This window comes from Chionomys nivalis, chromosome 3 (genome assembly GCF_950005125.1).
Source record: "Chionomys nivalis chromosome 3, mChiNiv1.1, whole genome shotgun sequence".
NCBI lineage: Eukaryota > Metazoa > Chordata > Mammalia > Rodentia > Cricetidae > Chionomys > Chionomys nivalis.
Genome location: NC_080088.1, coordinates 40,785,006 through 40,800,030, shown reverse-complemented (window position 1 = coordinate 40,800,030; position 15,025 = coordinate 40,785,006). Strand labels below are relative to the sequence as shown.

The following is a 15,025-nucleotide window of genomic DNA, read 5'->3' as shown; positions in this document are numbered from 1 at the left end:
AAAGCCAGCTGGACTGGGACTAAACGAGCATGTGATCAAACCAGACTCTCTGAATGTGGCTGACAATGGGGACTGACTGAGAAGTCAATGATAAAGGCACTGGGTTTTGATTCTACTGCATGTACTGGCTTTTTGGGATCCTAGTCTGTTTGGATGCACACCTTCCTAGGCCTGGATGGAGAGGGAGGGCCTTAGACTTCCCACAGGGCAGGATACCTTGCCCTGTCTTAGGACTGGAGGAAGAGGGGGAAGGGCCAGTGGGGGAGTGGGAGGAGGGGAGGAAGTGGAAATTTTGAATGGTATTATTTATAAAGTAATAAAAAAATAAAATAAATGTATCACAATATTTAAAAAATTGACTCATCTGTGAAAATGTAAACCACTGACATAAAAGTGGAAAACTGTTTGCTATATATTCAGAGGAACCAAACATTTAAAAAGTTTCTAGGCGAATCTCTGCGTGAGTGGAGTAGTCAAGAAAGGGGTATTAAGCAGGAAGGGAGATGGGAGATATCTGGAAAATCCTGAATTAAACCAAAGCCCAAATAAACAGCAGTCCTGTTTCAGGAGTTCTAAAAGTATCACTCCCTTTGAGACACAGAATCTGTTTACAATGCCCAGTTCTTGTCTCAAAAATAAAGTATCGCTCACTCCCTTTGAAACACGATTCTGTTTACAATGCCCAGTTCTTGTCTCAAAAATACTGAACAGTATTTTGTACACTTTAAAGTCTTCTACAAGATTGCTTTGTGTTCTTATATGACTTCCACTATGTTTTTCTAATCTTTAAGAAAAAAAGCAGTATTGTTAATAACGTTAAGGGTTCAGTCTGAAATTAAAAATGGCTACCAAAAAGTGGTCTCAGCTGCATAACCCAACTAAATACAGACTGAAAGAAGATGACCAACCACTGGCCTTTTCAACTGTATCTGGACACAGTGACACTGAGCCTCTATTTTTCCTTATATTAAAAGGAAAAATATTTAATTATGAAATAGATCTTAAAATAATTTAATCATGGGGCTAGAGAGATGTCTCAGTGACTAACATCACTGGCTGCTCTTCCAGAGGATACAGGTTTGATTCCAGAACCCATGTGGCAGCTCACAATGATCTGTAACCCCAGTTTGAGGATCTAAGGGATCAAACACCTTCTTCTAGCTTCTGGGATCACTATGCACACAGGTAATACACAACTATACAAGCAGGCAAAAAAAAATTTTCATATGGTAAACATAAAAATAAATCTTAAAAAAACTAAATGTTTATTTATTATTATTTTAAAAACCTGTTCTATACCACAGCAGGCTAAATAACTTACAATTCCTTTCTCCTTTTTTATCCCTATGTGTACACGTGTACATGAAGGCCCAAGATCAGCAACCATCCTTGGTCACTATTCCACAATATTCCTTTACATAGGGTTTCAATATAGCTACTCTTCCCAACCAGCTTACTCTGAGCTCTCTCGGCAGAAAATGTCGGGCAGTCAACACTCACATGGGTTTCTGGGGACTCAAACTCTGGTCCTCGTGTTTGTACATGTTTTCACATCTGGATCATTTCCCCACTGTTTAAATGTTGTTCTGTATTGTTTTTTTTTTTTTTGGGGGGGGGTCTGTGTGTATGGCATTTTTGGTTCAAAAGTATACCTCAACCATCTCACCTTGATTATTTCCACCAACTGATCCACGCCACTGTCCCCAGGAAATATTGGTTGTCCTAGCAATAACTCAGCCAACACACAGCCTGCAGACCATACATCTGAAGAAAAAAAAAAGGGGGGGGAGGTTATAACACTATAATTTGAGGTGAAATCTATATTTTATTTTTATCACATGGAACTGGTTATATCAAAACGACAATAATTTAGTCAGAATCAGTGATGGTTTCATCCCACATATTGCTAATTAAAAAAAACCTATTCATATGCTTGAACCCTTTTTATTTTTTAACAAATACATGTTTGTTTGTTTTTTATAAGTATTCATCTTTTACAGTATGTGTGTGTGTGAGAAAAGAAAGGGAGAGACAGGGAGACACACATAGAGAAACTAGGGTTGACTCACTATGTAAGCCCTAGGTTGGCTGGTTCCTGTGTGCACATAAAAATCTTACTTAGCCTTAGGAACCAAGATCAGGGCTGGAGAGATTGCTCATCCATTAAGAGCACTTTCTGCTCTTGAAGAGAACCTCATTAGATTCCCAGCATCCAAATGATGGTTCACAACCATCCATAGTTCCAATTCTAAGAAATTCGACATCCTCTTCTGACCTCTACAGGCACTAAGTATGCATGTGTTATCTGTATACATATGCAGGCATATATATGCATATATATATATGTGGATATATACAAGCAAAACACTTTATACACATAAATTTTAAAAACTTTAAGAAGAAAGCATCTTAGATCTAAAAATGGGCCAAATCCATGCTTGTTAGGCTTACATAAATGGTCCATGAGTCAGACAATATGATTGTAATTATTTTAGGTGAGCCTGGCACAACTCAATACAGTATCTTACATATAGGTATATATAGTATAGATAACCAATATCAAACATTTGAATAAGACTCTAATCAATTAGAATATCGAATGACATTCCCAAGGACAAAGGGTTAAATTTGCTCTTGGGGACCACTGAGTTAATAAATATATTAAGAAAGTCACCTTCTATTATACTTTCTTATAGTACTTTAGTAACATTTTATTTACTCCTCATAGTAACCATGAAAAGTAGGGAGAATTAGCCATCATTTTCATTTTACAGCTCAGGGAGAGGATACTTGATGTCAGTCTCAGCTTCCCAACCCCATGCACACACAATTAAAATATGAAATAAAATCATTTTGTCCCTTATCAAACCTAGCCTTAAGTTTGATGGATTTTGTCTTGCTTTTCAGATCCAGAAGATCATGGTCTTTGTGCTGACACAGCAAATGTACTAGAACAGGTAAGACAGGTTAATGAAGATTTCGACTCTCTCTAATCCTTGTATCACTAGATATCTCTAGTGAAACTTTTAAACAACCAGTGGGTGTAGGTGAACTAATGAGTTAAGTTGACCAAAAATTAAGTAATGCATACAGTAGAAATTCAAAAATATTACTGCCCTATCAATTACAGTATTAACATTTTAAAAGTAACATTATTAATTAATCAATTATCTAAGTAGGTATCAGGCTCAGAAGTAAATATTTCAGGAGAACTAGAAAACTAATACAGGATCCACGAGATAGCTCAGGAGATAAAAATTCTTGCATCGCATGGCTGAAGGCCTGCGTCTGATCCATAAAACCTACATAAGGACAGAGAAGAAAGCAGACTCCAAAGTTGTCCTCTGACCTCCGCATGCATGCCACGGCATGCATCTTCCTGTCATTCATCCTTGCCTCATTAATCTTTTAAATAAACTTAATAAAAGAGCTATAGTACTTACACTTCATTTGAAACTTTAAATTCAAAACAAATGCATTAACCAACTACAATACAAAATAATACTTTTATAATTTGAATGCTAAAAAGCATAGAAATAGAAAAATACACATTAAAGTCTAAAAGGTTAATTTTAGTTAAATTTAGTTCTACACATTTCTGCAAAAATATATTGCAGCCATGCCATTTCCCTGTTGGAGAAACTCTTAAGAATCAGGGTGCAATGACCATTTATAAGCACTATATTTGGGTTTTGTACTCACCTATACTAGAGGTATAATCAGTGGCTCCAAAGATCAACTCTGGTGCCCTATAGTACCGAGAACAGATATATGAAACATTGGGTTCTCCTCGGACCAGCTGCTTTGCACTAATGAAAAAATAGAGATAAAAAGCAATCTTTAAATCCATACATCAATGAAACGAGCATTTCACACACCACATTTACCTAAGCCTCAGAAGACTGCAATAATGCAACAACACACCTGTAACTGTTTACAAGGAAAGAAATATACAATCTCATCAAATTGGTATAAAAAAGTAGTGATTTTTAAAGGAAGCATTTGTCAAGTGTTACCTAAAAACCAAAGAGATTAAAAATTACAAAAGGATACAGATTTTGAATTGTTTTGGGTCCCCTGTTTCCTGAATTCTGTTTCTGAAATATAAAAATGGTTGCCAGGCACAGTGGTGCAATCCCAGCACTCAGGAGGCAGAGACAGCTGAATCTCTGTGAGATGGAAACCAGCCTCATCTACAGTGAGACTTCTTGGTCAGCCAAAGCTACACAGGGAAACCCCGTCTCATATATAATAATTAAATAAAATATAAAGATAAGGGGCAGGAAATTTAAAGAGTGAGACTAGATCAGAATAGATGAATGTATCAATACCCTTCACCTACATGCCTTTTTAAAAAGGGTAAGAAACTGCGCTCTGCTTTTAAATTGGACTTCTGACTCAGGATGACCAATTCAAGGTTTACATAACCAAACTATCCATGCTTTTATATTCTATTCAGTTTGCTAATTGTCTAAACACCTGTTACTAAACAAACTGCAACTCAGGACTTATAAATTCTATCTCTGTTTACATATTATTACAATTTTGCTCCTAAAGTACTTTATAGTATATAGACTTAAACACTGACGTGAATTACAGTGTCCCTCAGATGACCCCACTCCAAATCAGCAAGCTGACCTACGAGATACACTGACACAGGAGATAAATACACACACAAAATCAAATCAGAAAATATCCAAGCTAAAGGTACAGGAAGGCAAAGACACAGCCAGGAGAAATGGTCCTTCAACCTAATGTCTAGGCTTCCTTCCTCCCAATTTACTTTTAGTCGATGATGCTAAACTTGTTTTCCCTTCATTAGCAGTTTCAAAATTTAACCTTCTCAGGCCCACATAAAACAACCACTTGATACATTAAGAATGTTTTCAGCCATCAGAAAATCAAGACACTTAGGACTTTTCTACCTTCAGAGTGCACTTTGGGGGCTTAGAATATAGCTCCTTGATAAAGTAGCTGCCTAGGATGTAGAATTTAAACTCCAGCTCCCAAACAAATGGCAGGACATGCCCTAAGTCCCATCACACCACTGGGAGGCAAAGGCAGTGAGTTTCTAGGACAGACAGGGCTACAGAGAGACTGTCTCAAAACCAAAATAAACAACTCTGTCTCAAAACCAAAATAAACAAGGTCCACTTTTAATTGACAGACAGATTCTTAAATATTGTAAGAAATTTTACAATAAGTCAAAATCATACGACTGACAGCCTTTACAGCCTGGATACTCTACCCCCCAATACTGACGAAGCTAACTTTTTCTTTTGCAAGTGAGAGGTTTTGACTCTCTAACTTGTGACCGCAGCGATTCTGGTCCTTAGACACTCCATCCCTTCCTGCTACTGCCAGGCCTTTCTTCACCTAGAACATAAGACTGTTCAACTAAGTTTCTGCCACCCTAGTACCTAAGAGCATAGAGTGTCTCCAAAGTCCTACCTCAGAGCTGGTATGAATGGGCTAGTTCCACACCTGTGTGAGTTCCTTCTCCAACTTATCAGAACAAAACCACTTGACATCCCAGGAGAATCCCAGTGCCAACAGTGCTCTGACAGTACTTAGCAGCCGCTTTCCACGGCGAGGCACTGCACAAACAACAAGCCCTAGCTAATCCAGGCAGCTTTTCCTACATGAGACACACTGTGGGGCTCCGTTCCAACCATCAAATGTTAGAAGCTTATTTTCAGAGAGCCACAGCCTGCAGAGTGAGATACTGGGAGGGTTTATAATCGGAAAATTGCAAACAGGGATGTTTGAACAAGGTGCGGAATGAGAGGAAGAACCAACTTACTGACAGAGCAGATTTGTTCACTTTCTTCCAGTATCTCCCTGCACCCAGGGGAAATATATCTGTTGTTAAACCCACAATTCACTCTGCGGTTTGGTGTAAAGTCTTTATAAAAGATGTAGAAGTATGGGTCAATATATAATTGGTGGTACTAAACTGAAAAAGAAGAATTTCTAACAAGGATGGAAAAAAATTAGACAAGAGAGAATCCAAGTTATAAAGACAGATGTTTCAGAAAAAAAGGGAGAGTTTTCCTGGTGGCTGTCACAGAGTATGTGTGATGCTCTATCCTACTATGGACACAGGCTTGACTGCATGTGGGGAGGCTTACAGCCACTGACTACCAAAAAGCGAAAGCATCGAGTTTTTCTACTAAGAAACAGTGTATGATCAAGAAATCAGTTTAAGAAATCAAACTAAATACGGTTTCTCGATGTACCTCACTTCTAAATTGAGGTTAAGTGAAGTTAAAAGGATGTATGTGTGTGTGTGTGTATAACTTAAAAAAAATTATTTGTAATGAAAATGGAGCATACACACACACACATTACATAAACTCAAGCAGTACTAAAGATGAATAAGTATGCAAGTTTCTCGAGTACATAATAATCTGAAAAATGTCCCATCCCACAAGAAATCATGTCTGGGACATTACCTATTAATTTAGAAATAAGCCATGATCAGGCATTCATGTGTTTTACATCACACTCACCCCTAGTATTTTTCAAACCAAAGCACACTATCCCTATAGTACTAATGGGGCAGCAGTTCTCTTTTTGCACGGGTTTACCACGTGGCTTAGCTCAGCCTCAAACACCTTAGTCTGCCGAGCACTTGGGCTATCAGCAGGTGTCACCACAGTCATCAGCTTGAATGTCTGTACTCCTGTGGAGGTCGGGGACAGCGTGCAGGACCAAGTCAGTCCCAGGGATCACACTCAAGTTGTCAGTCTTGATAGCAAATGCCTTTCTCAAGTGAGCCATTTTGCCGGCCCCTGACTTTTCTCCTTTAATACTTCCTAGATGTCATTCCTTTCCAGTTCAGATAATTCACTCATGTTTTCCTCAGTGCCATGTGTAACACTGTATTTGTATATATCATAGTTTGTATATATCATAGTTTTATTGCTACTAGATATTAATAACCAATTATATTATTATTTTAAAAATCTCTAAACATACTTAATCTCTCAACCTGTATACGGAAATAATCCTCAAAAGTTACATGTTAGATGAAAGGTACACAAATTTATTATTCCAATACAAATTATCAAAACCATCCTCACAGGGAACTACAATAACTTATATTCCCTGAGAAAGGATTACAGGGCCTAGACTACCACTGTAATATACTGAAGAGAGTATGAGGAAAGGGGAAGTGAGTGAGAAAACTAGCTTACCTTCCAAAGTCACAGAGTTTTAATACGGCTGTATCAGGATCCAACAAGAGGTTCTGTGGTTTAATATCTCGATGGCAGATTCCAAAGGAATGGATATAGGCTAAACTTCTGAACAGCTGATACATATACAACTGGAATAAATAACAGACATTAATTTAATACCTCTGGTTTCAAACATCGCTGAATCATTATGCAGTAAATGAATAACATTCTTGGCAAACTTGGAAAATGCTGATGATTATTAGTACACAGTTTTCCCCAAATAAGTTTTATGCTATTTCTACATAAATCAGGAAATCAAAGTATCATAAAACATGCATTTATGCTATTCTTTAGTAATTTAGAAAAGGATCCAGGCATGGTGGCATACAACTGAGGCAGGGGAAGTCCAAGTTTAAGGCCTACCTGGGCAACTCAGTGAGAACATATCTCAAATTAAAATGTACAGAGGCCTGGGGACGTAGCTAAGCAGCAGAGAACTTGCCAGGCAGGCACCAAGTCCGGGGCTTAATCCCCTTCACATCTCACCTCAAGACAGCTGGATAGATTTTTTTACTTAAAGCACAGATGAAGAGCTCAGAGAGAGATCATAAAAGCCATATGGGTGATAGATAGCAGCTTTTAGGTCAGAAGTCAGGCTCATTATTCTTTCTAGTATCTCAGGTTATAAAAGCATAGTGACATATTTAGCATCATTTATCTTTCTGAAATGTTAGCCTTTTTTTTTTCCTGAAATCATTAATCGAGGCCTAGGAAAACTCACAGGTAGAGTACGAAATCTAATCAATTGCCTATTGAGACATCAGTAACTCTGCTAGTAAGTAGAATTATCATCTTTCAGAATAATGTAGATTTCCAATGCCATTTAATAACAGAGGCCAGGGGATCTCTGAGTTCAATGCCAGCTTGGTCTACAGAGTAATCTTCAGGACAGCCAGGGCTGCACAGAAAAACCCTGTCTTGAAAATCCCAAACAAATAGATGCCACTGATACTGTGATGATAAATCATTTGTTTGTTTGTTTGTTTTGTTTGAGACAGGGTTTCGCTGTAATATTAGAGCCTGTCCTGGAACTAGACCAGAGCTGGCCTTGAACTCAGAGATCTGCCTGCCTCAGCCTCCTAAGTGCTGGAATTAAAGGCGTGTGCCACCACTGCCCGGCTAATGGTAAATCTTAATTGCTAGCTTGACGGTACTTAGAATAACCACGTCTGTAAGGGCATTTCTAGACTGAGAAGGGAAACCATCTGGATGTGGGCTGCATTATTCAATGGGCGAAGTTCCTGAACTGCATACAAGAAAAAGGGAAGCTCATGCACCACATATCCTCTGAACGTGACGGCTGCCCTATGCGGCTGCCCTATGCGCTCCCACCTTGAGGCACCTTATCCTCCAGGACTATTAGGCCACATACACTTCCTTCCTTGAGTTCCCTTTCTCTGTTACATTGTCAGAGCAACCAGAGAAATATCTTGATTGTTTTAAAACTTTGAAAAATATACCAATGTAACACATTCAGTATTCTATTTATTTCAAGACCAACATTGTGATTCATTCTTTTTCTTCTTTCTTTCCTCCCTCCTTCCTTATGTATTTACTTACTTATCTGTAATCTCTCCCAGGATAAACTCCGGCTTTCTACAAGCTGGCCTTCATCCTGTCACCCCCTCTTACTCCAGACTGACGAGACTGTAAACTGGATATGTACCCCTTATCCAGTCAGGCTCACTTTAAATCTTTCTACATGCTTACTTTATGAGCTCTACTCCCAGTTAACACCAAGGAAATCATTGCTGTAATGATTCAAATTAGAGACAGTAGCGTCTAATTTAAAAAACAAACAACATACAAAAACAATAGATTGGTGGTGGTGGCACTTGCCTTTAATCCCAGCACTCTTGCCAGAGGCAGAGGCAGGTGGATCTCTGTGACTTCAAGTCCAGCCTGGACTACAGAGTCAGTTCCAGGACAGCCTAAGGCTAAACAGAGAAACCCTGTCTCCATTAAAGTCCGACCATAAAATGATTTATTCACGATCCCTTGTGAGGAGAGGAGCCCCTTTTGTAGCCCAATTCCTCTTTAGTGTATATACTGTTCTTAACTTCAAGTCAGTTATGTACCCGTTCCCACCCCTACCCCAAGCTTTAAATTATTTTCAGTTGAAGATGGTAGCGTTAGGATTATTACTCCAAGACAGCTCTGTGTCAAGTGTGGAATAAAATACGTTAGTAATTATATTGCTGCCATTAAGAAAAAGAAAAGAAAATTCAAACAACTCATAGTTGATGGCACAGATAATAAGAATATGTCTCTAATTAGATTCAGCAATTCATAGTTTTAATCCCAGCACTCAGGAAGCTGAATGAAGCAAGAGGATTGCTACAAATATCAAAAGTTCCAAGCCAATCTGAGCTACAGAAAAGATCCTGTTCGTCCCTCCCCTACCTCACTCCAAAAGAGAGGAAAAATATGTTTCTAATCATCTACCACAACTATAATTAGGATTCTACTAGATAAATTCCTAGCTACTTTGAAATTAGTTCATATTTTAATAACACTAATATTATTATTAGTATTAGATACCAAAAACTAAAGAATATCTGCTTATGTCTAAAACTGACAAGTTTAAATTTCTACAATTGTAATAAATGTAATAAATATGTCTACAAATAGTAATAAAGCATTAAAATGAATATACTAATAACTATAAATTTACTTAGTAGGTTCCTGCTGTGCTGTGTGGTACAATGAAGACATCTAAAACTAAAATGATGTTATGGGGCTGGGAGATGTCTCTCAAGATTAGAGTATTTGCTGCACACACACGAAAACCTGAGTTTGGATCTCCGGAGCCTGTGTAAAAAGTTGGGACTAGCTGCACTTGGCTGTGACCCCAGCACTGGGTGGAAAGGGAGACCCAGGCGAGCCCACACCATGAGCTTCTGTATGGTTCAGTAAGAGACCTTCTCAAGGCAAAGGTGGGAGGGAGGCTATGGAGGAGAAGCACGTCCTCCTCCTCCGGCCTTGTGCCTCACTCCATACCACACACACAAGGTGTTATGGCTATCAATCCCTAACTATGAAAGTATCTGTATCTTATCAGATTATCTATTCCAATTAATGTATCTCATGTGCATGTGCCTCCAACAGGATGTGTGTGAGATAGGGCACACAAAACCTAGCACGCGTGTGCAGGCCTAGAGGACAGCTTCCTAGAGTTGGTTCTCTTCCACCTCCATGTAGGTCCTAAAATAGAACCCGAGTGACCAGGCTTGCACAGCAAGCACTTCTATCCTTGTGGAGTAATGAAAACTTTAAAAAGGCCTCCATGCCTCAAAAGCAAGTAAGAACCTAACACAATCTAGTTTGCTGCTTTTCTGGAGTAAATGCAGTATCAACAGAGTTGAAACAAATCCAATATTCTGCATAGTTCATATCAAATGTTTTGCAAACTGGAAGCTGTTCCATTGTTACATACCTTGACATAGATCACAGGGAGTGTCTGTTTGGCTCGACTATAGTGTCTGGCAACTCTGTACACTGTTTCCGGAACAAAGTCCAGCACCAGATTAAGGTAGACCTCATCTTTCTGAAAGAGAATGAAAGAACAAAACAAAACAACAAAAACCAAAAACAGATTAGAGACTGATCTGAAGTATTCAAATCAGAGTATATTCTCCATACATCCATTCATTTCAAAGAAAAGTTTCATATGGGTAATTTTAATTACAGAAAATTACTTTTGAATATAACCAGATCTGTACAAATGCATTTACTACACTTTATAATCCCAGTATTGTTAAGATTTGCATCATAGTGCCTATGCATATATTTGGACAGTTTATCACATCATAACTTTTACTATTTTCTAGGCTGAAAAACCAATGTCTCCCATCCTATCAGGAAAGACAGCTTGATGACAGTGTTGAGTCAAAAGCTAAGAAACCAGGCTGCGAGCCCTGGCTCTGCTGCTGATTAGTGTGTGTATGTCACAGTCTGCCCCGGTCTCAGTTTCTTCAATTTATATGAAAGGCTGGGTAGGTAGTCTTTGAAATGCATTAGTCCCCACACAAGTGTTTTGTTTGTGTGGCAGTCTAAAATTTGTAGAACAGTCACTGATACATGCAACAAAACTTACGGCAATGAGATCATACTCACAAGCTTATTAATGGTCTGGGGTGTCAGTTTCTCTTTTTAGTAGCATAAAGACAGCAGCTCAATGTTAGTCAAGATAGAAAAAAGAAAACAAAGCACTAGCCACACCCTGTTCTTTGAACAGCACCAGTTAGGTAAACTGAGGCAGAATGGTTACTGAGTGGTGACACTACAGATCAATGCTCACAATTCTCCTGACTAACTCAAGAGAACGGCTTCAGTGCCAAGTTTAAGGTCTCTTCACAGGCCAATGGCTTCCCTCTGTAGGTAAAAGGTGGGTGCAGGTATAAAATTGCCCAGATGTAACTCATTCCTCTACTCCTCCTCTTTACGACTAAGATCAAATGTAATTTCTATTATCTTTTTTTTTTTTAAAAAAGAGTTTATTCATTTATTTTTTTATGTATACAGTGTTCTGCCTCCATGTGTACCTGCACACCAGAAGGGGGCCCCATATCTCATAGATGACTGTGAGCCACCATGTCGTTGCTAGGAATTGAACTCAGGACCTCTGGAAGCGCAGCCAGTGCTCTTAACCTGAGTCATCGCTCCAGCCCTGTTCTTAGCTTTTTAAACGAAGTATGAAAATAGCAGAGAAAAAAACTATATTCAAGATATGAGTTCATGCATCCCACAGAGCTCAAGAAACACTTTTTTGTTATCTCTCCCTTTGGCGGTCTTCCTCCTTCGGTAGCCACCTGGAATACTAAGGCCTGTCACTCTCACCAGGACAGGGTAAGCAAACAAGGGCTCCAGCCTGCCGGTTATAAACAATCTTTAACTACAACACAGCTATACCCACAATTAAACACTGCCTATTGCTATTTCGGGCTAAAATGACAGAGTTAAATATCATGACAGTGACAGGGGATCTTGCAACACTACAAGTATTAAAGAAAAAAATGTGTGTTTTTTATAACCCTGGTGGTATTTAGCTTTAGTTTAGCCTGAACTCAAAAGCAACATGGCTACAAAGAAACCTCAATTGTGCTGAGGAAATCTCATATTAAAATCATCATCAATAAATTAAATTGGAGTTGAGGGGAGAGATAGATTCTATCCTGTTTTTAATACTTAAAATCACTATTAAGAATTTTGGGTTCTGGCTAGGTATGGTGTACACGCCTTTAAACCCAGCAAGTGGGATCTCTAAGAGGCCAAGCCAGCTAGAGATAAACAGTGAATCTCTGCATTCAAAGAAGAAAAAGATGGGGTTCTCAAAAGAGAGCAGGCAATGGGGAAGAGACAAAAAGCAGTTCATTTATTAATTGACCAGATAGCCCTCAAGTTTGTTCTTAAAACTGGTGGTGGGGAAAGGAAGGTAAAAGCTGGCAGGCAGTAACAATGACGCAAGGCAAGGCCAGCCATGCAAGATCACTGCTGTGCTCCGTGTGCTGTTTTTACTGCTTAAACGAGGTTCAAATACATTTTTATATTAAGAAGATAAAGGTGAAATTATAAAGGAAAACTGGTAAAACAAGGTTCTAGGACAGCGGTTCTCAACCTGTGGGCCAAGACCCCTTTGGGTTCATTTGTAATGATGAAAATACATCCTGCATATCAGATATTTGCATTACAATTCACAACAGTAGCAAGATCACAGTCATGAAGTAACAACAAAAATAATTTTATGGTTGGGGGTCAGCACAGCAGGAGAAACTGTAATAAATGGCCGAAGCATGAGAATGGTTGAGAACCACTGGTCTAGAACAGTGGGAAATGAAAACAAGAACACAGAGGAGTAAAACAGTATAGTAAAATTTCAAAATGCTCTGAAGTCTGAAATATTTTGAGTACCAACATGGCATTAAAAACATATCGTCTCGTAGAAAAGGCTGGTCACAGGTAGGCAGGTAAGTAGGATGGTGTGTGTTCTCCAGCCACTTAGGAGGATGACGCTGAAAGACTAGAGTTCAGGACTTCCGGGCTAGGCTGGGAAGCATACATAGCAATACCCTTCCTCAAGAAACAAGAGAGGGAGAGCTGGCTTAGTGGTTCAGAGCACGTGTTCTTGGTTTTATTCTCAGCACCCACATGGCAGCTAACAACTGTCCAAGGAGGTCCAATGCCCCCTTCTGGCCTTCCAAGCTCCAGACACATATAAGTGGTGCACAGCAGACACATATAAGTGGTGCACAGCTCCAGACACATATAAGTGGTGCACAGCTCCAGACACATGCAGGAAAACACCCATATACATAAAATTTAAATTAAAAAACGTATAAAACTAAACTAAAACTAAATGCCACCAGCAAACAAGAACAACATCAAAGCACAGAAAACAAGAATGTACTGAAGTTTTGTATAGAGTTAACGTCAGACAATGTGTTTGAGGCACATGTGAAATGTAAACACATTTCGTGTTTAGACTCTGAGGCCATTCTCAAGACATCACACTATGTAATATTTCAAAGTCTTTAAAATTCCAAAATCCAACATCCCTGGTACCAAAGCTTGAATAAGAGAAACTCAACCTGTAAAAGCAGGACCCAGGCTCAGTGGACCTCAGGACTTAGAAGCTGTTAACACATGAAAACCTTTATCTAAAGGACTATGGACCAGACAAACGGCTAGACAGTGGTTAAGTGGTTAAGAGCACTTGCTGCTCTTGCAAAGGACCTGAATTAATTCCTAGAACCCATATGGTAGCTTACAAACATCTATAACCCCATTTCCGGGGGACCCAAAAGATATGCATGTGGTGCAAATATATGCACTCAGGCAGACCATTCATACTTACAATGTAAAATAAAAAGCATCTTGAAAGAAACTTAAAAATAAAAGATTACTAAACTCGAGGGCTCCTGATTCTAAAAGTATTTGACAAAGTTTATCATGATACACTTATGAGCAGCTCAGAAATGGGGAGAGTATTTGCTAATGAATCACACCAGGAAGGAAGAACACAAAAATTAAGGAGGCTTCTAACTGTAAGGCTCCAGTCTGTCCTTCGTAAGCGCAATGGTTGAGATCAGGTTTTTTTGTTTTGTTTTGTTTTGTTTTTTTTTCTCTCTCTCTTCAAGATAGAAAAATCAGGGGTTTCAATGATTACTTTTTATTATACTATTGGGATCTAATGTCCCCCACTGACTCATGTACTGCATGGTTCTGGGAGACAGAAACTTTAGGAAGAGGACTAAGATGGAGGACCTTGTCCCTGCTCCCTTGCATGCTGCTCATTATCAATGCATTCAGTCCCTCTCCCAGAATCTCACTGCAGGAACACTTCTAGCATTGATGAAAAGTCCAAAGCCAGTCTCCTGAGTCTCAAACCAAACCGTCAGCTATGAGCTCTATAAAATCAAAACTAAGTTACTTTGAAAACACAATAGTGGGACAGACAAGGGTTAAATCCCTGTTGCAAGTGGGAAACAGTAGAAAACCAAATCTAACCATGGGCAGAACTAAATCTTAGCCCTAGGACACTCATTCCCCAGCCTTCCTTCTGCCACACCTTTCCACGGTGCTATTTCAGGTTGCTGAAAGCTCACCAAACTGACAGCCTGAAAATACTGCTGACATCAGTGAAAACCTCTTAAGTTGTGAGTTGAAACAATTTACTATAAACTGTTTTCCTCGGACATTTTTGTCATGCCAGTGTTTTGCAAGCTGACTAACACTGTGCATGAGTCCATTTATTAGAATTTGAAGAAACAAATGTATAGTCCGAC

General features: G+C 39.0%; 1 protein-coding gene across 2 annotated transcripts in view; it reads right to left on the bottom strand.

Moving 5' to 3' along the window:
• Gsk3b (glycogen synthase kinase 3 beta) overlaps positions 1–15,025 on the bottom strand; it is a 148,905-nt gene that overhangs the window by 50,318 nt on the left and 83,562 nt on the right. For both annotated transcript variants that reach the window (XM_057764199.1, XM_057764200.1), the window contains exons 4-7: positions 10,678–10,788; positions 7,200–7,330; positions 3,703–3,809; positions 1,667–1,764 (exon numbers count right to left, since the gene is read on the bottom strand). In XM_057764199.1, the coding sequence (XP_057620182.1) occupies positions 1,667–1,764; positions 3,703–3,809; positions 7,200–7,330; positions 10,678–10,788 (447 nt within the window). The remainder of the gene's footprint in view (positions 1–1,666; positions 1,765–3,702; positions 3,810–7,199; positions 7,331–10,677; positions 10,789–15,025) is intronic.